Source organism: Hemiscyllium ocellatum, chromosome 46, assembly GCF_020745735.1.
Source record: "Hemiscyllium ocellatum isolate sHemOce1 chromosome 46, sHemOce1.pat.X.cur, whole genome shotgun sequence".
NCBI classification, from domain to species: Eukaryota; Metazoa; Chordata; class Chondrichthyes; order Orectolobiformes; family Hemiscylliidae; genus Hemiscyllium; species Hemiscyllium ocellatum.
Window position 1 is genome coordinate 5,299,619 of NC_083446.1, and position 23,865 is coordinate 5,323,483.

At 50.9% G+C, this 23,865-nt stretch overlaps 1 protein-coding gene across 2 annotated transcripts in view; it reads left to right on the forward strand.

Moving 5' to 3' along the window:
• LOC132836325 (serine/threonine-protein kinase MRCK alpha-like) overlaps positions 1 to 23,865 on the forward strand; it is a 148,687-nt gene that overhangs the window by 16,588 nt on the left and 108,234 nt on the right. For both annotated transcript variants that reach the window (XM_060855755.1, XM_060855756.1), the window contains exon 2: positions 22,778 to 22,869. In XM_060855755.1, the coding sequence (XP_060711738.1) occupies positions 22,778 to 22,869 (92 nt within the window). The remainder of the gene's footprint in view (positions 1 to 22,777; positions 22,870 to 23,865) is intronic.

Sequence of the window (23,865 nt, forward strand, 5' to 3'; positions counted from 1 at the left end):
GCTCTAGGGAGAGATTAATCCCAGCCCTGAAGAATCCTGCTTTCGGTGACGCAATCCTGGGGCAGGGCACAAGCCGTCAGAGGGGCCGTTCCGAGAATCTCTCCGTCTTGAAGGAGCCACGCCCATCCTCCTGTTAGGACCTCACCGAGCCCTCCTCTGTAATCCAAACTCCTCCAACACTTGGCTTTACCAAGAGAGGAAAATGCGTGGCAGTGCGGTTGGGTGAAAGTAATAAACGAGTGTGGAACCACGGCAGGAATTAACAGAGACAGTTGTCCCAATGCTCAGTGGGGGAGGCCATTTTCAGAGTTGTCTTCAGTTGGGGAGGAGGTGGGAGGATAGGCAGAGAGATTTAGAAAGGAAGTGGGGGGGGGCCACAGCTAGCAAATAGGGGTGGCACGGTGGCTCAGTGGTTAGCACTGCTGCCTCACAGCACCAGGGACCCAGGTTCGATCCCAGCCTCAGGCAGACTGTGTGTGTGGAGTTTGCACATTGTCTCCCTGTCTGTGGAGAAATCACTGCGACTGGGTAGGGCTCACACGATGCTGTCCGTGTCCTGCGCAGAATCAGCAACAGCCTCGATGATCCTAATTCCGTCCCGCTTTTTGCATCTAATTTGCCTCCCCCCCCCCCCCCCCAGCAAGCTGCCGACAACGTCGGAATACTCATGATCACTCGAAACCGGCCTGTGTTAAAGCACGCTGAGGAAAGCCAGGGCCTAGTGGTACTGTCACTCGACTATTAATCCAAAGAATGTTCCCTGGGGACCTGGGTTCAAATCCTGCCTTGGCAGATGAATTCGGTAAAGAGTATGGAATTAAGACTCAGCTAATGACCACAGAACAGTGCAGCACAGGAATGGGCCCTTCGGCCCACAATGTTGTGCTGTACGTCATTCCAATTAAACTAGTCCCTTCTGCCTGCCCTTGGTCCATATCCCTCCATCCTTTATATATTCATGTGTTTACTGAAAGCGCCTTAAATCCCCCTATTGTATCTGCCTTCATCATTACCTCAGGCAGTGCATTCCAGACTCCTACCACTGTCTGTGAAAAAAACAACTTGCTCCTCAAGCCCTAGATGCATCTCCCCTAGTTCTAGACATGCCCCCTCTCTGGGGGAAAAGGATTCTGACCGTCAACCCTATCTCATAATTTTATCGACTTCTATCAAGTCTCCCCTCAGCCTCGATTGACAATTGTCGAAAAAACCCATCCAGTTCACTAACGTGCTTCAGGGCACATTAGTTACTCCAGACAGCAACAGGGTTGTCCATGCTGACCAGATATCCTAAATTAATCCAGTCCCATTTGCCAGCACTTGGCCCATATCATTCTAAACCCTTCCTATTCATGTCCCCATCCAGATGCCTTTTAGATGTTGTCATTGTACCAGCCTCCACCACTCCCTCTGGCAACTCATTCCACACACACACACACCACCCTCTGTGTGAAAAAGTTTCCCCTTAGATCCCTTTTAAATCTCGCCCCCTCACCTTAAACGTTTACTCTCTAGTTCATGACTCTCCCATCCTTGCTATTCACCCTATTCATGCCCCTCGTGATTTTATGAGGAAGAGGCGTAGATTCAGAAAAAGATGGCCTTTTTCTGTTTCTCTGTACTCCTATGGTTTCTGGGTGCGGGATTACTGATCCAGTCTGGCATGGCGACTAATCCTTGCCACAGAATCTCCTCCCTTTGCTATTAGTCTCAGGGATCTCCGTGAAGCAACCTCCTTAATCCTAATTAATTGACTAATCCACTGGCTGGGACAGTTACTGCTGGCTCTCACATGCTTCCCTGTCACCCGTCTCGGCAGAGGCTGCATTGCATTATGGGCGAGGCATTTGCTTTCCTCTGGGCTCCTGGGCCTCAGCTCCGACAGCGCAGGCTGTTCAGCCCATCTAACTTCAAACAATCCATCCAACTACCATCCTATATCCTCCTGCTCCTCACCTTCCTGCAAATTTCTTTTAGCAGTATTTATCCGACTCCCAAAAAGTCCCCCTACCCTTTCAGGCAATCCATCCCAGAGTCACGCCAACTCGTTGCCTCAATTAAAACATTCCCCTCCCTCCCTCCTCCGCTTGTCCTGACTCCTCTTCAATCTGCGTTTGACTGACCCTCCTCCCACTTGGGATGAATTCTCCAAATTCACTCAGCCTCCATCCGGTTGTGTCCCCTAACCTCCTCCGCTCTCAGGGGAGCATTCCCAGTCTCTCCACATTGACTGAAATCCAAGATGGCGCCAATTTCGTGCAACTCCTTGTGAGATCCCCACAGCAGGTCTAATTCTAATATTTCTTATAACCTTTAGGGTGTAGATTTGCTCGCTGAGCTGTAGGTTTGATATCCAGACGTTTCATTGCCTGGCTAGGTAACATCATCAGTGGCGACCTCCAGGTGAAGCGAAGCTGTTATCTCCTGCTTTCTATTTATAGCTTTCTCCTGGATGGGGTTCCTGGGGTTTGTGATGATGTCATTTCCTGTTCGTTTTCTGAGGGGTTGATAGATGGCAGCTAGATCTATGTGTTTGTTTATGGCGTTGTGGTTGGAGTGCCAGGCCTCTAGGAATTCTCTGGCATGTCTTTGCTTAGCCTGTCCCAGGATAGATGTGTTGTCCCAGTCAAAATGGTGGTTTTTTTCATCCGTGTGTAGGGCTATGAGGGAGAGGGGGTCGTGTCTTTTTGTGGCTAGCTGGTGTTCGTGTATCCTAGTGGCTAACCTTCTTCCTGTTGGTCCTACGTGGTGTTTGTGGCAGTCCTTGCACGGAGTTTTGTAGATGACGTTGGTTTTGTCCATGGGTTGTACTGGGTCTTTTAAATTTGTTAGTTTTTGTTAGAGAGTGTTGGTGGGTTTGTGTGCTACTAGGATTCCGAGGGGTCTTAGTAGTCTGGCTGTCATTTCTGAAACTTCTTTGGTGTATGGTAAGGTGGTTAGGGTTTCTGGCTGTGTTTGGTCTGCTAGTTGTGGTTTGTTCTTGAGGAATCTGCGCACTGTGTTTTTTGAGTATCCGTTCTTCTTGAATACGTTGAATAGGTGGTTCTCCTCTGTTTTCCGAAGTTCGTCTGTGCTGCAGTGTGTGGTGGCTCGTTGGAATAGTGTTCTGATACAGCTTCGTTTGGGTGTGTTGGGATGGTTGCTGGTGTAGTTAAGTATTTGGTCAGAAGCTAGCCACCATTTCGACTGGGACAACACATCTATCCTGGGACAGGCTAAGCAAAGACAGGCCAGAGAATTCCTAGAAGCCTGGCACTCCGACCACAATGCCATAAACAAACACATAGATCTAGATGCTATCTATCAACCCCTCAGAAAACGAACAGGAAATGACATCACCACAAACCCCAGAAACCCCATCCAGAAGAAAGATATAAATAGAAAGCAGGAGACAACAGCTTCGCTTCACTTGGAGGTCCCCACTGATGATGTTACCTAGCCAGGTGATGAAACGTCTGGATATCAAACCTACAGCTCAGCGAGCAAACCTACACCCTAAACCGCAACCTGAGCTACAAACCTTCACAAACCTTGCAAAAATGTTCCTTATAGCCGTTCCTACACTTTTAAGTCTCTTTCATCTGTACATCATTGCTTCCAATCACCTGCCTGTACTGCTTGCAAACAAAACTTTTCATTGTACTTCTGTACTTGTGAGAATCAATAAATCAATCAAATCCCTCATTGCCTGGGACCATTTCCATAAACCTCTCCTGCCCCTTCTCCCAATGCCTGAACATCTTTTCTTGAGATTGGAACACAGTGGAGACCATAGCAGCCTCTCGGGTATGACTAGTTTTGTTCTATTCACTCACAGGGTGAGTAAGTGACTTGGCCCAGCATTTATTGCCCATCCCTAATTGCCCAGAAGGCAGTGAAGTGCCCTCTGCAATGCATCATGGGTGAGGCAAATGCTGGTGAGTGGAACTAGATGGATTTAGGATATCTGGTCAGCGTGGACAACCACGTTGGTGTGGGTCTGGAGTCACGTGTAGGCCAGACTGGGTAAGATTCCCTTCCCTGAAGAACATTAGTGAACCAGATGGGTTTTGTTTTGGATGGGTATATGAGTAGGAAGGGTTTAAGAGGGAAATGGGCCGAATGCTGGCAAATGGGACGAGATTAATTTAGGATATTTGGTCAGTGTGGACAAGTTGGACTGGAGGGGGTCTGTATGACTCTTATGACTCCATACATGTATCACTTACCTGTCAATGCATCAACACTGTTCGCCCCAGCCATAGTATTAATCTGCACTTGAAGAGCTGGGATTAATCACGAACCTTGAGCATGGGAAGGGAAGGGAAGGTCATGTCTGACCAACGTGATTGAAAGTTTTCGAAGAAATGACCCAGTATGTAGATGAGGCTGATACATTTGACCTCAGCAAGGCTTTTGCTAAGGTCCTGCTTGGGGAGACTGATAGTGAAAGGATGAGCGCCTGGCTAATTGGATTGACTGAGTGGCAGGAGCTGGGTCAGGGGGTGTCTGTGTGATCTGCGTCCGGAGGGGTTCCACGGGGATCTGTGATGGGGCCCTCGCTGATCAATTATTTTGAGTTGAATGGTAGAGGGTGGATCAGTAAGTTTGCAGATGATTGGTGGAATGGCAACTCGCGAGGAGGACAACGTTAGAGTACAGGAGGACACAAACAGACTGGGCAGATGAGTGGCAAATGGAATTCAAGCCAGAGAACTGGGAGGTGATGCACTTGGGCTGAGCATACAAGGAATATATGATGAATGATAGGACCTTAGGGAGCTCTGAAGATCAAAGGGACCTTGCTGTGCATCTGATTTGATTTGATTTATTGTTGTCACGTGTACCTAAGTACAGGCAGATCATAGCATGCTCAGAGTGAGGTACACAGAGTTACGCTACATTGGAGGCAGGCAAACACGATCAACTTTAGATTTGAAACTAAAGAGGTCATTCAGCAGTCTAATAACAGCAGGGTAACAGCTGTTCTTCAACATGTTGGTATGTGCATTTAAGAGAGTGCGGTGCTGGAAAAGCACAGCAGGTCAGGCAGCATCCGAGGAGCAGGGGAATCGACGTGACAGGCAATTCCTAATGAAGGGCTTATGCCTGAAACGTCGATTCCCCTGCTCCACGGATGCTGCCTGACCTGCTGTGCTTTTCCAGCACCACACTCTCGCCTCTGGTCTCCAGCATCTCTTACCTCCCCCTTCTGCCTGACCGCAGGGGGAAGAAGGGATGATGACCGGGAGGGATGGGAGGGGTCTTTAACGATGTTGGCTGCCTTGCTGTAGCAACAAAAGTGTAAATGGAGTCAATGGATGGGAAGTTGGCTCCCTGATGATCAAGGCTATGTACACCATCTTCTATAGTTTCTTACAGAGCTGGGCAGAGCAGTTGACATACCAGGTGCTTTCTGTAGAGGTTGGTGAGGGTCCTTATGGACGTGCTAAGTTTCCTGAGGAAGAAGAGGCATTGTTTTGCGTTCTTGACTGCCTGTGGGAGGTCCAGGAACTGATTGTCCATCAGTCAGTGGGACGGGTCGATAGTGCAGTGAAGGAAGCATATGGGATATCCCCTTTATTAGCTGAGGCGGAGAGTTTAAGAGCAGAGAAGGCTATGCTGGAACTGTATTGCTTAAGTCGCATCTAGAATATTGTGGGGAATCCCCATTAGAGGAGGAATGTGATTGCTCGAGAGAGGGGTGCAGAGGAGATTTCCCAGGATGTTGTCCAGACTGGAAAAGTTTGGTTAGAACATCGAACATAGAAAAGTACAGCACAAAACAGGTCCTCTGGCCCACGATGTTGTACTGAGACTTAATCCTAATGTAAAATATAATAACTTAACTTACGCACCCCTCAACTCACTGCTATCCATGTGCATGTCCAGCAGTCGCTTAAATGTCCCCAATGATTTCACTTCCACCACCACCACCGCTGGCAATGCACTCCATGCATTCACAACTCTCTGCGTAAAGAACCTAGCTCTGACGTCTCCTTTATACCTTCCTCCTAGTATCTTCAAACTATGACTCCTCGTACCCAGTCAACCCTGCCCTGGGATAAAAACCCTCTCTGGCTATTGACTCTATCTATTCCTCTCATTATTGTGTTGTGGAGAGAGATTGGATCGTTATTCTTGAAGCAGAGGAGGTGAGTGGGGAGATGTATAGAATTACGAGGGGAGGTGTCGAAAAGGTAGACAGGAAAGAACTTTCTCGCCAATGGCGAAACAATGATAGTGGGAAGGGGCCGGAGGCTTAGAGGGGACGTGACGAAGATATTTCCATTTGGAGAGTAGTAGGAATCAAGACTTCACTACCTAGAAGGATGGGAGAGATTGAAACCCTCGTAACATTGAAGACCTATTTAGATGGGCACTTGTGATACCAGGATGTAAGAACTTAAGAACTAGGAGCATAGTAGGCCTGAAGCCTGCTCCACCTTTCAATAAGTTCATGGCTGATCTTTTAATGGACTCAGCTCTACTCACTCTAATCCTTAATTCCTTCACAGGTCAAAAATCTATCTATCCATACAAGGCTAAGTGCTGGGAATTGGGATTAGATTAGTTGGATGGTTGTGTTGGAGATCACTGTGACTCCAGGCGAACACGTGTCTCCTGAATTTATTTCAATCTGATAATGGCGGCCTCCGTTGATTGCTGTTCTCTACAAGAGGGGTCATTTGCTCTGCCCAATCAGAATGTTACAGTGCTCAATATTCCTAGAAATATTTCTTTCTGCTGTGCGGAGTTCCGAGTGGAATAGTGGAGTCTGTGAGCCAATGTGTAGTCACGCCAATTGTCATGTGTGAGATCTCTGCCCTCAGGGGTGCAGTTACCCACTTCATTGGTCACCCTCTCGCCCTCTGTTTACAAGAGAGAACAGGCCCAGTCTCTCAATCCTTTCATGGTATGGCTATTTCAGTATTTCTTCTCTGCATCTCTCTAGCGCCTCTACCTCCTGTTTATAACATAGTGGCCAGAGCTGAGTGCAGTATCTGCATGTGGTCCCCGATGGGTTTGACACAGCCTCCTGACTTTTCAGTTCTCCCCCACTGAATCCCTACAGTGTAGAAGCAGGCCATTCAGCCCTTACCAACCATCCGAAGGGCAACCCACCCCTACTCTATCCCTCCACACCTTCATTTCCCACAGCTAATCCACCTCGCCTGCACATCCCTGGGCACTATGGGACAATTTAGCACGGCCAATCCACCCTAACCTGCACATCCCTGGGCACTATGGGACAATTTAGCACGGCCAATCCACCCTAATCTGCACATCCCTGGGCACTATGGGACAATTTAGCACGGCCAATCCACCCTGACCTGCACATCCCTGGGCACTATGGGACAATTTAGCACGGCCAATCCAACCTGACCTGTACATCCCTGGGCACTATGGGACAATTTAGCACGGCCAATCCACCCTAACCTGCACATCCCTGTGCACTATGGGACAATTTAGCACGGCCAATCCACCCTAACCTGCACATCCCTGGGCACTATGGGACAATTTAGCACGGCCAATCCACCCTAACCTGCACATCCCTGGGCACTATGGGACAATTTAGCACAGCCAATCCACCCTAACCTGCACATCCCTGTGCACTATGGGACAATTTAGCACGGCCAATCCACCCTAACCTGCACATCCCTGGACACTATGGGACAATTTAGCACAGCCAATCCACCCTAACCTGCACATCCCTGGGCACTATGGGACAATTTAGCACGGCCAATCCACTCTAACCTGCACATCCCTGGGCACTATGGGACAATTTACCACGGCCAATCCACCCTAACCTGCACATCCCTGGACACTATGGGACAATTTAGCACGGCCAACCCACCCTAACCCGCACATCCCTGGGCAATATGGGACAATTTAGCACGGCCAATCCACCCTAACCTGCACATCCCTGGGCACTATGGGACAATTTAGCATGGCCAATCCACCCTAACCTGCACATCCCTGGGCACTATGGGACAATTTAGCATGGCCAATCCACCCTAACCTGCACATCCCTGGGCACTATGGGACAATTTAGCACGGCCAATCCACCCTAATCTGCACATCCCTGGGCACTATGGGACAATTTAGCACGGCCAATCCACCCTGACCTGCACATCCCTGGGCACTATGGGACAATTTAGCACGGCCAATCCAACCTGACCTGTACATCCCTGGGCACTATGGGACAATTTAGCACGGCCAATCCACCCTAACCTGCACATCCCTGTGCACTATGGGACAATTTAGCACGGCCAATCCACCCTAACCTGCACATCCCTGGGCACTATGGGACAATTTAGCACAGCCAATCCACCCTAACCTGCACATCCCTGGGCACTATGGGACAATTTAGCATGGCCAATCCACCCTAACCTGCACATCCCTGGGCACTATGGGACAATTTAGCATGGCAAACCCACCCTAACTTGCACATCCCTGTGCACTATGGGACAATTTAGCACGGCCAATCCACCCTAACCTGCACATCCCTGGACACTATGGGACAATTTAGCACAGCCAATCCACCCTAACCTGCACATCCCTGGGCACTATGGGACAATTTAGCACGGCCAATCCACTCTAACCTGCACATCCCTGGGCACTATGGGACAATTTACCACGGCCAATCCACCCTAACCTGCACATCCCTGGACACTATGGGACAATTTAGCACGGCCAACCCACCCTAACCCGCACATCCCTGGGCAATATGGGACAATTTAGCACGGCCAATCCACCCTAACCTGCACATCCCTGGGCACTATGGGACAATTTAGCATGGCCAATCCACCCTAACCTGCACATCCCTGGGCACTATGGGACAATTTAGCACGGCCAATCCACCCTAACCTGCACATCCCTGGGCACTATGAGACAATTTAGCACGGCCAACCCGCCCTAACCCGCACATCCCTGGGCACTATGGGACAATTTAGCACGGCCAATCCACCCTAACCTGCACATCCCTGGGCACTATGGGACAATTTAGCACGGCCAATCCACCCTAACCTGCACATCTTTGGACTGTGGGAGGAAACTGGAGCACCCGGAGGAAACCCACGCAGACACGGGGAGAATGTGCAAACTCCACACAGTCAGTCACCTGAGGCTGGAATCAAACCCGGGTTCCTGGCGCTGGGAGATAGCAGTGCTAACCACTGAGTCACCGTACCATCCCCTGATAGGAATAATGTTTTATTTATCTTTTATCGATAGATTTGCTAAACTTTGGAAAAGAAACCTTTTGTGATTTAGTGTCTCACACCAGCTGCTAGTTTTCTCGGTCTGTTCCCGAGTGGAAGCGAAATCAGCCTCCCCTCCACTGTTTTGGGTCTGAAATCCTGGGACTTGCATGTGGAAAGATGCCAAGTGAGCCCATATTGATTGGTGGCTGCCTCCTACTCTGCCAGCACATGATTCCGATCTGCTTCCCACATTCTTTCCCCGATCCTGCCAGCCAGCAGCTCTCTCTCCCACCGCTGAGGTCAGAGGTCACATGCCTAAGGCTCCATGGTGAATGCTACTGGTGCCAGGATGGCAATGGAAGAGGAGGAGTAGGCCGCGTGGCCTGACAGAGCTGCTCCGCATGCTGCATTCAGAGACCTTGGCATTCCATGGCGTTACCATCCTAACTGGCCGCATACACACAGCAGCGACAAGAACCAATCAGAGGCTGGGGAATCCCTGGAACTCCCCAAAGTCTGTCCACCATCGACAAGGCATGGGTTATGAATGTGGTTCTGGAAAAGCACAGCAGGTCAGGCAGCATCCGAGGAGCAGGAGAGTCGGCGTTTCGGGCATAAGCCCTTCATCAGGACTATGCCCGTAACGTCGACTCTCCTGCTCCTCGGATGCTGCCTGACCTGCTGTGCTTTTCCAGCACCACACTTTTTGACTCTGATCTCCAATATCTGCAGGCCTTACTTTCTGAGTCATGCGTGTGATGGAGTACTCCGACAGGGATATGGGTCAAAGGCTGGCAAATGGGATTAGCTTAATTGAGGATGACTGGTCGGCTTGGATGAGTTGAACTGAAAGATCTGTTTTGTGCTGAGAATCTCGAGGACCATTCAGGACAAAGCAGCCCCCACTTGATTAGCACCACATCCCCTCCCTCCCCTCACCGACGCTCAGTAGCAGCAGGGTGTACCATCTACAAGATGCACTGCTCAAATTCACTGAAGATCCTCAGACAGCTCTTTCTAAACCTATACCTCTTCCATCTAGAGGACACCTCTTCTATGACCCTACACCCCATCCCTACCTGTCAACTTCTCCAGCCCCTACAACACCCCACCACTGTCACCTCCTCCAGCCCAGACATCCCTCCCTGTCCCTGTCACCTCTCCAGTCCCTACACCCACTCCCTATCTCTGTCACCCCCTCCAGCCCCTACACCCCCTCCCTAACTCTGTAAACCTCTCCAGCCCGTACACCCCTCCCTATCTCTGTAACCTCCTCCAGCCCCAACACCCCCTCCACATCTCTGTTACCCTCTCAAGCCCCTACACCCCCCTCCCTATTTCTGTAAACCTCTCCAGCCCCTACACCCCCCTCCCTATCTCTGTAACCCCCTCCAGCCCCTACACTCCCTCCCTATCTTTATAACCCCCTCCAGCCCCTACACCCCTCCCTATCTCTGTCACCTCCTCCACCCCTACACCCCCTCCCTATCTCTGTAACCCCCTCCAGCCCCTACACCCCCTCCCTATCTCTGTAACCCCCTCCAGCACCTACACCCCCTCTCTATCTCTGTCACCCCCTCCAGCCCCTACACCCCCTCCCTATCTCTGTCACCCCCTCCAGCCCCTACACCCCCTCCCTACCTCTGTCACCCCCTCCAACCCCTACACCCCCTCCCTATCTCTGTCACCCGCTCCAGCCCCTACCTCCATCTGCGTTCCCTGCATTCCTGTGGTTGTGCCCTCTGGAACGTGCCCTCAGCATCTCTTACCTCCCCCTTCTGCCTGACCGCAGGGGGAAGAAGGGATGATGACCGGGAGGGATGGGAGGGGTCTTTAACGATGTTGGCTGCCTTGCTGTAGCAACAAAAGTGTAAATGGAGTCAATGGATGGGAAGTTGGCTCCCTGATGATCAAGGCTATGTACACCATCTTCTATAGTTTCTTACAGAGCTGGGCAGAGCAGTTGACATACCAGGTGCTTTCTGTAGAGGTTGGTGAGGGTCCTTATGGACGTGCTAAGTTTCCTGAGGAAGAAGAGGCATTGTTTTGCGTTCTTGACTGCCTGTGGGAGGTCCAGGAACTGATTGTCCATCAGTCAGTGGGACGGGTCGATAGTGCAGTGAAGGAAGCATATGGGATATCCCCTTTATTAGCTGAGGCGGAGAGTTTAAGAGCAGAGAAGGCTATGCTGGAACTGTATTGCTTAAGTCGCATCTAGAATATTGTGGGGAATCCCCATTAGAGGAGGAATGTGATTGCTCGAGAGAGGGGTGCAGAGGAGATTTCCCAGGATGTTGTCCAGACTGGAAAAGTTTGGTTAGAACATCGAACATAGAAAAGTACAGCACAAAACAGGTCCTCTGGCCCACGATGTTGTACTGAGACTTAATCCTAATGTAAAATATAATAACTTAACTTACGCACCCCTCAACTCACTGCTATCCATGTGCATGTCCAGCAGTCGCTTAAATGTCCCCAATGATTTCACTTCCACCACCACCACCGCTGGCAATGCACTCCATGCATTCACAACTCTCTGCGTAAAGAACCTAGCTCTGACGTCTCCTTTATACCTTCCTCCTAGTATCTTCAAACTATGACTCCTCGTACCCAGTCAACCCTGCCCTGGGATAAAAACCCTCTCTGGCTATTGACTCTATCTATTCCTCTCATTATTGTGTTGTGGAGAGAGATTGGATCGTTATTCTTGAAGCAGAGGAGGTGAGTGGGGAGATGTATAGAATTACGAGGGGAGGTGTCGAAAAGGTAGACAGGAAAGAACTTTCTCGCCAATGGCGAAACAATGATAGTGGGAAGGGGCCGGAGGCTTAGAGGGGACGTGACGAAGATATTTCCATTTGGAGAGTAGTAGGAATCAAGACTTCACTACCTAGAAGGATGGGAGAGATTGAAACCCTCGTAACATTGAAGACCTATTTAGATGGGCACTTGTGATACCAGGATGTAAGAACTTAAGAACTAGGAGCATAGTAGGCCTGAAGCCTGCTCCACCTTTCAATAAGTTCATGGCTGATCTTTTAATGGACTCAGCTCTACTCACTCTAATCCTTAATTCCTTCACAGGTCAAAAATCTATCTATCCATACAAGGCTAAGTGCTGGGAATTGGGATTAGATTAGTTGGATGGTTGTGTTGGAGATCACTGTGACTCCAGGCGAACACGTGTCTCCTGAATTTATTTCAATCTGATAATGGCGGCCTCCGTTGATTGCTGTTCTCTACAAGAGGGGTCATTTGCTCTGCCCAATCAGAATGTTACAGTGCTCAATATTCCTAGAAATATTTCTTTCTGCTGTGCGGAGTTCCGAGTGGAATAGTGGAGTCTGTGAGCCAATGTGTAGTCACGCCAATTGTCATGTGTGAGATCTCTGCCCTCAGGGGTGCAGTTACCCACTTCATTGGTCACCCTCTCGCCCTCTGTTTACAAGAGAGAACAGGCCCAGTCTCTCAATCCTTTCATGGTATGGCTATTTCAGTATTTCTTCTCTGCATCTCTCTAGCGCCTCTACCTCCTGTTTATAACATAGTGGCCAGAGCTGAGTGCAGTATCTGCATGTGGTCCCCGATGGGTTTGACACAGCCTCCTGACTTTTCAGTTCTCCCCCACTGAATCCCTACAGTGTAGAAGCAGGCCATTCAGCCCTTACCAACCATCCGAAGGGCAACCCACCCCTACTCTATCCCTCCACACCTTCATTTCCCACAGCTAATCCACCTCGCCTGCACATCCCTGGGCACTATGGGACAATTTAGCACGGCCAATCCACCCTAACCTGCACATCCCTGGGCACTATGGGACAATTTAGCACGGCCAATCCACCCTAATCTGCACATCCCTGGGCACTATGGGACAATTTAGCACGGCCAATCCACCCTGACCTGCACATCCCTGGGCACTATGGGACAATTTAGCACGGCCAATCCAACCTGACCTGTACATCCCTGGGCACTATGGGACAATTTAGCACGGCCAATCCACCCTAACCTGCACATCCCTGTGCACTATGGGACAATTTAGCACGGCCAATCCACCCTAACCTGCACATCCCTGGGCACTATGGGACAATTTAGCACAGCCAATCCACCCTAACCTGCACATCCCTGGGCACTATGGGACAATTTAGCACGGCCAATCCACCCTAACCTGCACATCCCTGTGCACTATGGGACAATTTAGCACGGCCAATCCACCCTAACCTGCACATCCCTGGACACTATGGGACAATTTAGCACAGCCAATCCACCCTAACCTGCACATCCCTGGGCACTATGGGACAATTTAGCACGGCCAATCCACTCTAACCTGCACATCCCTGGGCACTATGGGACAATTTACCACGGCCAATCCACCCTAACCTGCACATCCCTGGACACTATGGGACAATTTAGCACGGCCAACCCACCCTAACCCGCACATCCCTGGGCAATATGGGACAATTTAGCACGGCCAATCCACCCTAACCTGCACATCCCTGGGCACTATGGGACAATTTAGCATGGCCAATCCACCCTAACCTGCACATCCCTGGGCACTATGGGACAATTTAGCATGGCCAATCCACCCTAACCTGCACATCCCTGGGCACTATGGGACAATTTAGCACGGCCAATCCACCCTAACCTGCACATCCCTGGGCACTATGGGACAATTTAGCACGGCCAATCCACCCTAACCTGCACATCCCTGGGCACTATGGGACAATTTAGCACGGCCAATCCACCCTGACCTGCACATCCCTGGGCACTATGGGACAATTTAGCACGGCCAATCCAACCTGACCTGTACATCCCTGGGCACTATGGGACAATTTAGCACGGCCAATCCACCCTAACCTGCACATCCCTGTGCACTATGGGACAATTTAGCAAGGCCAATCCACCCTAACCTGCACATCCCTGGGCACTATGGGACAATTTAGCACAGCCAATCCACCCTAACCTGCACATCCCTGGGCACTATGGGACAATTTAGCATGGCCAATCCACCCTAACCTGCACATCCCTGGGCACTATGGGACAATTTAGCATGGCAAACCCACCCTAACTTGCACATCCCTGTGCACTATGGGACAATTTAGCACGGCCAATCCACCCTAACCTGCACATCCCTGGACACTATGGGACAATTTAGCACAGCCAATCCACCCTAACCTGCACATCCCTGGGCACTATGGGACAATTTAGCACGGCCAATCCACTCTAACCTGCACATCCCTGGGCACTATGGGACAATTTACCACGGCCAATCCACCCTAACCTGCACATCCCTGGGCACTATGGGACAATTTAGCACGGCCAACCCACCCTAACCCGCACATCCCTGGGCAATATGGGACAATTTAGCACGGCCAATCCACCCTAACCTGCACATCCCTGGGCACTATGGGACAATTTAGCATGGCCAATCCACCCTAACCTGCACATCCCTGGGCACTATGGGACAATTTAGCACGGCCAATCCACCCTAACCTGCACATCCCTGGGCACTATGAGACAATTTAGCACGGCCAACCCGCCCTAACCCGCACATCCCTGGGCACTATGGGACAATTTAGCACGGCCAATCCACCCTAACCTGCACATCCCTGGGCACTATGGGACAATTTAGCACGGCCAATCCACCCTAACCTGCACATCTTTGGACTGTGGGAGGAAACTGGAGCACCCGGAGGAAACCCACGCAGACACGGGGAGAATGTGCAAACTCCACACAGTCAGTCACCTGAGGCTGGAATCAAACCCGGGTTCCTGGCGCTGGGAGATAGCAGTGCTAACCACTGAGTCACCGTACCATCCCCTGATAGGAATAATGTTTTATTTATCTTTTATCGATAGATTTGCTAAACTTTGGAAAAGAAACCTTTTGTGATTTAGTGTCTCACACCAGCTGCTAGTTTTCTCGGTCTGTTCCCGAGTGGAAGCGAAATCAGCCTCCCCTCCACTGTTTTGGGTCTGAAATCCTGGGACTTGCATGTGGAAAGATGCCAAGTGAGCCCATATTGATTGGTGGCTGCCTCCTACTCTGCCAGCACATGATTCCGATCTGCTTCCCACATTCTTTCCCCGATCCTGCCAGCCAGCAGCTCTCTCTCCCACCGCTGAGGTCAGAGGTCACATGCCTAAGGCTCCATGGTGAATGCTACTGGTGCCAGGATGGCAATGGAAGAGGAGGAGTAGGCCGCGTGGCCTGACAGAGCTGCTCCGCATGCTGCATTCAGAGACCTTGGCATTCCATGGCGTTACCATCCTAACTGGCCGCATACACACAGCAGCGACAAGAACCAATCAGAGGCTGGGGAATCCCTGGAACTCCCCAAAGTCTGTCCACCATCGACAAGGCATGGGTTATGAATGTGGTTCTGGAAAAGCACAGCAGGTCAGGCAGCATCCGAGGAGCAGGAGAGTCGGCGTTTCGGGCATAAGCCCTTCATCAGGACTATGCCCGTAACGTCGACTCTCCTGCTCCTCGGATGCTGCCTGACCTGCTGTGCTTTTCCAGCACCACACTTTTTGACTCTGATCTCCAATATCTGCAGGCCTTACTTTCTGAGTCATGCGTGTGATGGAGTACTCCGACAGGGATATGGGTCAAAGGCTGGCAAATGGGATTAGCTTAATTGAGGATGACTGGTCGGCTTGGATGAGTTGAACTGAAAGATCTGTTTTGTGCTGAGAATCTCGAGGACCATTCAGGACAAAGCAGCCCCCACTTGATTAGCACCACATCCCCTCCCTCCCCTCACCGACGCTCAGTAGCAGCAGGGTGTACCATCTACAAGATGCACTGCTCAAATTCACTGAAGATCCTCAGACAGCTCTTTCTAAACCTATACCTCTTCCATCTAGAGGACACCTCTTCTATGACCCTACACCCCATCCCTACCTGTCAACTTCTCCAGCCCCTACAACACCCCACCACTGTCACCTCCTCCAGCCCAGACATCCCTCCCTGTCCCTGTCACCTCTCCAGTCCCTACACCCACTCCCTATCTCTGTCACCCCCTCCAGCCCCTACACCCCCTCCCTAACTCTGTAAACCTCTCCAGCCCGTACACCCCTCCCTATCTCTGTAACCTCCTCCAGCCCCAACACCCCCTCCACATCTCTGTTACCCTCTCAAGCCCCTACACCCCCTCCCTATTTCTGTAAACCTCTCCAGCCCCTACACCCCCCTCCCTATCTCTGTAACCCCCTCCAGCCCCTACACTCCCTCCCTATCTTTATAACCCCCTCCAGCCCCTACACCCCTCCCTATCTCTGTCACCTCCTCCACCCCTACACCCCCTCCCTATCTCTGTAACCCCCTCCAGCCCCTACACCCCCTCCCTATCTCTGTAACCCCCTCCAGCACCTACACCCCCTCTCTATCTCTGTCACCCCCGCCAGCCCCTACACCCCCTCCCTATCTCTGTCACCCCCTCCAGCCCCGACACCCCCTCCCTACCTCTGTCACCCCCTCCAACCCCTACACCCCCTCCCTATCTCTGTCACCCGCTCCAGCCCCTACCTCCATCTGCGTTCCCTGCATTCCTGTGGTTGTGCCCTCTGGAACGTGCTGTGATTTGAATCTCTGTAAGACTGATGCAGCCTTGCCTTTAGCTGCCTTGACCCTGGGGTCTGGGTGCTGGGTTTTCCCTCTCTACCCCGTGTCTCTCCTCGCTGTATCTCTCCCCGCTGTATCTCTCCCTGTGTTTCTCCCTCACTCTCCTCCTCCAGCGCCCTCTCTGAAACCTCTCACTGGGCGCCACATATTGGTTTATAACACGCTTGCGTCGTGAGACGTCTTGGTTTGTCTAGCAAGCTTTCTGTTGGACAACGAGGGCCGCAGTTGGTCAGCGGGGACTTTATTTTGACGCCAGTAAACTTGCTTTCGCCGACTGGAGTCATTGCAATGCTTTAGAGACATGACAGGTCAAAGCTTGGCATCCTGATAGCGCGAGCACAATTCGTCAGCACATGTCTGTTTAGGTGTGGAATGTAAACTCGAAAGGATTCTAGGTGCCCCACCCTGCTCGCAGAGAGAGAGAGAGCGCTGAGGTTAGAGCAACAACTGTTGTGTTTTTAATTTTACTAGTAAAATATAATTTTGTTGCCATGGTAGCAATCGCCAAGTGATCAGGAGCCAGATTTGGGAGGATTCCTGTGTCTTACAATGAGGTAGCTGCCTCTCTCTCTCTCTGAGTCAGAGTTGACAGTTTGGACCCCACCCTAACACACAGTTTGAGCTGACGAACCCAGTTCCCGCGCTGAGGGAGTGCTGCACTGCCACGCTGGCCAACTTTACGATGCGAAAGCAAACAGAGCTCAAAATAAAACTTCATTCACAGGATGAGGCCAACATTTATTACCCAGAGGGTAATTAAGAGTCAACCACATTGCTGTGTGGTCTGGAGTCACGTGTAGGCCTAGACCAAGTAAGATTAGATTCCCTACACGTGGAAACAGACCCTTCGGCCCAGCCAGTCCGCACTGACCCTCCGAAGAGTAATCGGCCCAGACCCATTTCCCTCTGACTAGCACCTAGCACTATGGGGCAATTTAGCATGGCCAGTTCACCCTGACCTGCACATCTTTGGACTGTGGGAGGAAACTGGAGTACACCCACGCAGACACGGGGAGAATGTGCAAACTCCACACAGGCAGTTGCCCGAGGCTGGAATCGAACCTGGGGCCCTGGTGCTATGAGGCAGCAGTGCTAACCACTGAACCACCGTGCCACCTCCTAAGGATGGTAGATCCCTTCCCTAAGGGGCATTTAGCAGATGGGATTTTCTGACAATGGATTCACGCTCATCACTCTTAATTCCAGATTTTGATTGAATTCAAATTTCACCGTGGCGGGATTTGAACCCAGGTTCCCCAGGACACCACCTGGGTCTCTGAATTCAATGACAATGCCACACAGCCCGCACCTCCCCATAAATACTGGGGTGCCAAGAGCAACTTAGAATTCTGCAGGAATTCACCTCCTGACTCTTCAAAGGCCGTCCACCACGTGCAAAGCACAACTCCGGGGAATTCTCTGGATGAGTGCAGCTCCAACGGCATTCCAGAGCCATTGCACCATCCCCAAGGCAGGCCCACTTGATCCACTATCTACCAGCTCAAACCTTCCCCCCCACTGCCCCTGTCACCCTCAGTGGTTGCAGTGTGTACCATCTGCTAGGCACATTGCAAAGGTTTCTCTGGTGGCACCTTACGAAACCAGGATTCGTAGTGCCCCGAGGGTCGTAACAGCATGGGAACACCATACAGTCCTGATGTGGAATTGTACCAGCTGTTCCTTCAGTGTCACTGGGTCAACATCCTGCCCAACAGTGCTGCGTGGGTGTCCCGACGCCACATGCACCGCACAGGTTGAATAAAGTGTCCGGCCGCCATTTTCTCAAGGCCAGCTAGGGATAAGCAACAAATGCTGGCTCACATCCCATGGGACATAGAGATGTACCACACGGAAACAGACCCTTTGGTCCAACCTGTCCATGCCGAACAGACATCCTACATTAATCTAGTCCCACTTGCCAACATTTGACCTATATCCTCTAAACCCTTCCTATCCACGTCCCCATCCTTTTAAATGTTGTCATTGTACCAGCCTCCACCACATCCTCTGGCAGCTCATTCCATACACATACCACCCTCTGGGTGAAAACGTTGCCCCTTAGGTCTCTTTTAAATCTGTCCCCCTCTCACCTTAAAGAGAACTACTCTTTCCCCTCTAGTTCGGGACTCCCCTACCCCTTGTCTATTTACCCTCTCCATGCCCCCTCATCATTATATAAACCTCTGCAAGGCAACCCTCCGACGCTCCAGGGAAAACAGCCCCAGCCTACTCAGCCTCTCCCTGTAGCTCAAACCCTCCAATCTTGGCAAGATGGCTGTAAATACCTTCTGAACCCTTTCATGGTTCACGACTTCCCTACAGCAGGGAGACCAGAACTGAACGCAAAAACACTTCACACTGTCTTTCACCAGCGCAGGCTGCCCCCAAGTGCGTTATAGACGATGGGCACACTGTTGAGGTAGAGTCACTGTTGCAAAATGACAGCCAATTTGTACAGAGCAAGATCCCATAACCAGCAGTGCGATTAGGAGCGGATTTTCTGCTTAGTTTTTCTTTTGATTGAAAGGAATTGAGATAAGGGGGTCAAATATTGACCCAGGAGAGATCTCACCTTTGCAGTTCTCCCACTGCTGGCCTCAGGATGCTACAGAGAGCTGTGAACACACAGCCCAGTCCCTCACACAAACCCAATCTTCCATCCACTGACTCCATCTACACTCCCCATTGCCTCAGGAAGGCAGCCGACATCATCAAAGACCCCCTCCCGCCCCGGTTATAATCCCTCCCACCCTCTTCCCTCAGGCAGGAGGGACAAAAGCTCAAACACACGGACTGACAGATTCAAGGACAGCTTCTTCCCCACAGTAACCAGATCTCTGAACAGACCTCTCAAATTTCGAATCTAATGTTGATCTTGCACTCTGTGCATGTTCTCTGCCACTGTAACATTGTATCCCTCACTCTGTTCTATCACCATTTGTATGGTATGAACTGTCTGTACTGCACGCAAAACAAAACTTTTCACTGTACCTGGGGTACGTGTGACAATAATAAATCAAAAGCTCTCCTTGACTTTGTTTGGGGTTTCTGATGGTTCCTTGATGTTATTCTCAGTCAGATATGCCAAGACATCAATAACAGACTCTCCCTCTCACCTGCGTGATGGTGGTGCCTCACGGCGCCAGGGACCTGGGTTCGATCCCACCCTCTGGTGACTGTCTGTGTGGAGTTTGCACATTCTCCCCGTGTCTGTGTGGGTTTCCTCCGGGTGCTCCGGTTTCCTCCCACTGTCCAAAGATGTGCAGGTTAGGGTGGATTGGCCATGCTAAATTGTCCCATAGTGCCCAGGGATGTGCAGGTTAGGGTGGATTGGCCATGCTAAATTGTCCCATAGTGCCCAGGGATTAGACTAGACTTACAGACTAGACTTACAGTGTGGAAACAGGCCCTTCGGCCCAACAAGTCCACACCGACCCGCCGAAGCGCAACCCACCCATACCCCTACATTTACCCCTTACCTAACACTACGGGCAATTTAGCATGGCCAATTCACCTGACCCACACATCTTTGGACTGTGGGAGGAAACCGGAGCACCCGGAGGAAACCCACGCAGACACGGGGAGAACGTGCAAACTCCACACAGTCAGTCGCCTGAGTCGGGAATTGAACCCGGGTCTAGAGGCGCTGTGAGGCAGCAGTGCTAACCACTGTGCCACCGTGCCGCCCATGATGTGCAGGTTAGGGTGGATTGGCCATGCTAAATTGTCCCATAGTGCCCAGGGATGTGCAGGTTAGGGTGGATTGGCCGTGCTAAATTGTCCCATAGTGCCCAAGGATGTGCAGGTTAGGGTGGATTGGCCGTGCTAAATTGTCCCATGGTGTGCAGGGATTTGCAGGTTAGGGTGGATTGACCATGCTAAATTGTCCCATAGTGCCCAGAGATGTGCAGGTTAGGGTGGATTGGCCGTGCTAAATTGTCCCATAGTGCCCAGGAATGTCCAGGTTAGGGTGGATTGGCCATGCTAAATTGTCCCATAGTGCCCAGGGATGTGCAGGTTAGGGTGGATTGGCCATGCTAAATTGTCCCATAGTGCCCAGGGATGTCCAGGTTAGGGTGGATTGGCCGTGCTAAATTGTCCCATGGTGTGCAGGGATGTGCAGGTTAGGGTGGATTGACCATGCTAAATTGTCCCATAGTGCCCAGGGATGTGCAGGTTAGGGTGGATTGGCCGTGCTAAATTGTCCCATGGTGTGCAGGGATGTGCAGGTTAGAGTGGATTGTCGTGCTAAATTGTCCCATGGTGTGCAGGGATGTGCAGGTTAGGGTGGATTGGCCGTGCTAAATTGTCCCATGGTGTGCAGGGATGTGCAGGTTAGAGTGGATTGTCGTGCTAAATTGTCCCATGGTGTGCAGGGATGTGCAGGTTAGGGTGGGTTAGCCGTGCTAAATTGTCCCATGGTGTGCAGGGATGTGCAGGTTCGGGTGGGTTGGCCGTGCTAAATTGCTCATGATGTGCAGGCTAGGTATGTCAACCATGGGAAATTCAGGGATGGGTCTGGGTGGTACCTGTTGGGCCGAATGGTCTGTTTCCACACTGTAGGGATTGTATTCTAGAATTTAGCTCTTTCACCCATGTTCAGTCCAAACCTGTGATGAGTCGGGAGCTGAGTGGCAGAAGGCAAGCAGAGTATTAGTGAAGAGATTATTGCTGTGTAGCCAATGATCCTTTTCCATCACTTTACTGATGATCAAGCCTAGCCCACTGAGACCATTAGTTTAGATCCCCTACAGTGTGGATACAGGCCCTTCGGCCCAACCAGTCCACACCCACCCTCCGAAGAGCAACCCACCCTGTCCCATTTCCCTCTGACGAATGCACCTAACACTATGGGCAATTTACCATGCTCAATTCACCCTGACCTGCACATCTTTGGACTGTGGGAGGAAACCCACGCAGACATGGGGAGAATGTGCAAACTGCACACAAGACAGTCTCCCGAGGCTGGAATCGAACCCTGGTGCTGTGAGGCAGCAGGGCTAACCCACTGAGCCACCGTGCTGACCCACTTGACTGCTTTGGACTTATCCAGATTATTTGTGGATTGGCATGTATCTGGCCAGTATTCCACGTTGCCAGGCAGGTGCCAATGTTGACCAGCTGAGCTGGGGATGTGGCAAGTTGTGGAGCAAGATTCGACAGTATTATTGCCGAACTGTGGTCAGGGCCCACACCCTTTGCAGTCTGCAGTGCTTTAGGCTGTACAAAACATGTTGTGAACCTTGAAAGGGTTCAGAAAAGGTTTCGAAGGATGTTGCCAGGGGTTGGAGGGTTTGAGCTACAGGGAGAGGCTGGGGCTGTTTTCCCTGGAGCTTCGGAGGCTGAGGAGTGACCTTAGAGAGGTTTATAGAATCACAAGGGGGTGTGGATAGGATAAGGTCTTTTCCCCAAGGTGGGGGGAGTCCAAAACTGGAGGGCATTGGTTTAAGGTGAGAGGGGAAAGATTTAAAAGGGGCAGCTTTTTCACGCAGAGGGTGGTACGTGTATGGAATGAGCTGCCACAGGAAGTGGGGGAGGTGGGTACAATTACAACATTTAAAAGGCATCTGGATGGGTACGTGAATAGGAAGGGTTTGGAGGGACATGGGCCAAGTGTTGGCAAATGGGACTGGATTAATTTAGGATCTCTGGTCATCTTGGACTGAAGGGTCTGTTTCCCTGATGATTATGAGATGGATGGGTGTGATTGGCGATGAGACCAAATGAGCTAGCACGAGCAGAGTGGGCCAAATGGCCTCAGTTTATCCTGACTAGGTCTGTTAATGATAAGCCTGAACGTTATCCACCCCCCTCAAAGGGCACTGACTGCCCACCAACATTCAGGGCAGCTATCTGAACTCAGGGGAACCCCACACAGCTATCTGCTTGTGTCGTTCTCACTGGTACTCAATGAAAACATGTCGATGTATTTCCTCTGGTGTTCTCCTTTCTCTCTCTCTCTCTCCAGTCAGTCCGTTCGCCAACAAGCTAAAGAAGATGCGTCTGCAGCGAGAGGACTTTGAGATTCTGAAGGTCATCGGGCGCGGGGCTTTTGGGGAGGTGAGGTACCGGGGATTGGGGATGGGGCGGGAGGGGATGAGCACTCAGCGACAGTGAGGGAGTAACCTCAGTATCTCGGAGCATTGTCAAGGACAATGTCAGCCCAGAGTTACCCAGGCAGCTGGACACTGGAGGGGTTAATTACAGGGAGGGTGTGAGGTGCCTGGGTTCACTAACAAAGGTGTCCATTATACCCAGCAGGCTCTGGCAGTTTCAATCCTGATTGATATCAGGGAGGAAATGGCTTCGATTTATTTTCAGATCAACTGCCTGATCCTGTTCTGAATTACAATGCAAACTAAATACTGATCAGCAGCTGGAGATTGGACAACACATTCTCCCTCTGTCTCTGTTTCATTTCACTCCCTCTCTGTGTTGTATCACTCTGTATATCTCTCACTCCTTGTTTTCCTTCAGCCCTCTCTTCCTCTTTTCTGTCTCATCTTTCTTTATCTGTCTAATCTCCTTCTTTTCCTACTAGGGGCTCTCGCACATACACCCACTCTGTCTGTCTGTCTGTCTCTCTCACACACACACACACACACACACACACACACACAAACATGGACTGTGTCTGTCTCTCTCTCTCTCTCTCTCTCACACACACACACATTCTCTCTCACACACACAGACTGTTTCTCTCTGTCTGTCTCTCTCTCACACACACACACACACACATTCTCTCTCACACACACAGACTGTCTCTCTCTCTCTCACACACACACACACATAGACTGTCTCTCTCTCTCACACACACACACACACAGACTGTCTCTCTCTCTCTCACACACACACACACACAGACTGTCTCTCTCTCTCACACACACACACATAGACTGTCTCTCTCTCTCACACACACACACACACACATTCTCTCTCACACACACAGACTGTCTCTCTCTCACACACACACACACACACACATTCTCTCTCACACACACAGACTGTCTCTCTCTCTCACACACACACACACACACATTCTCTCTCACACACACA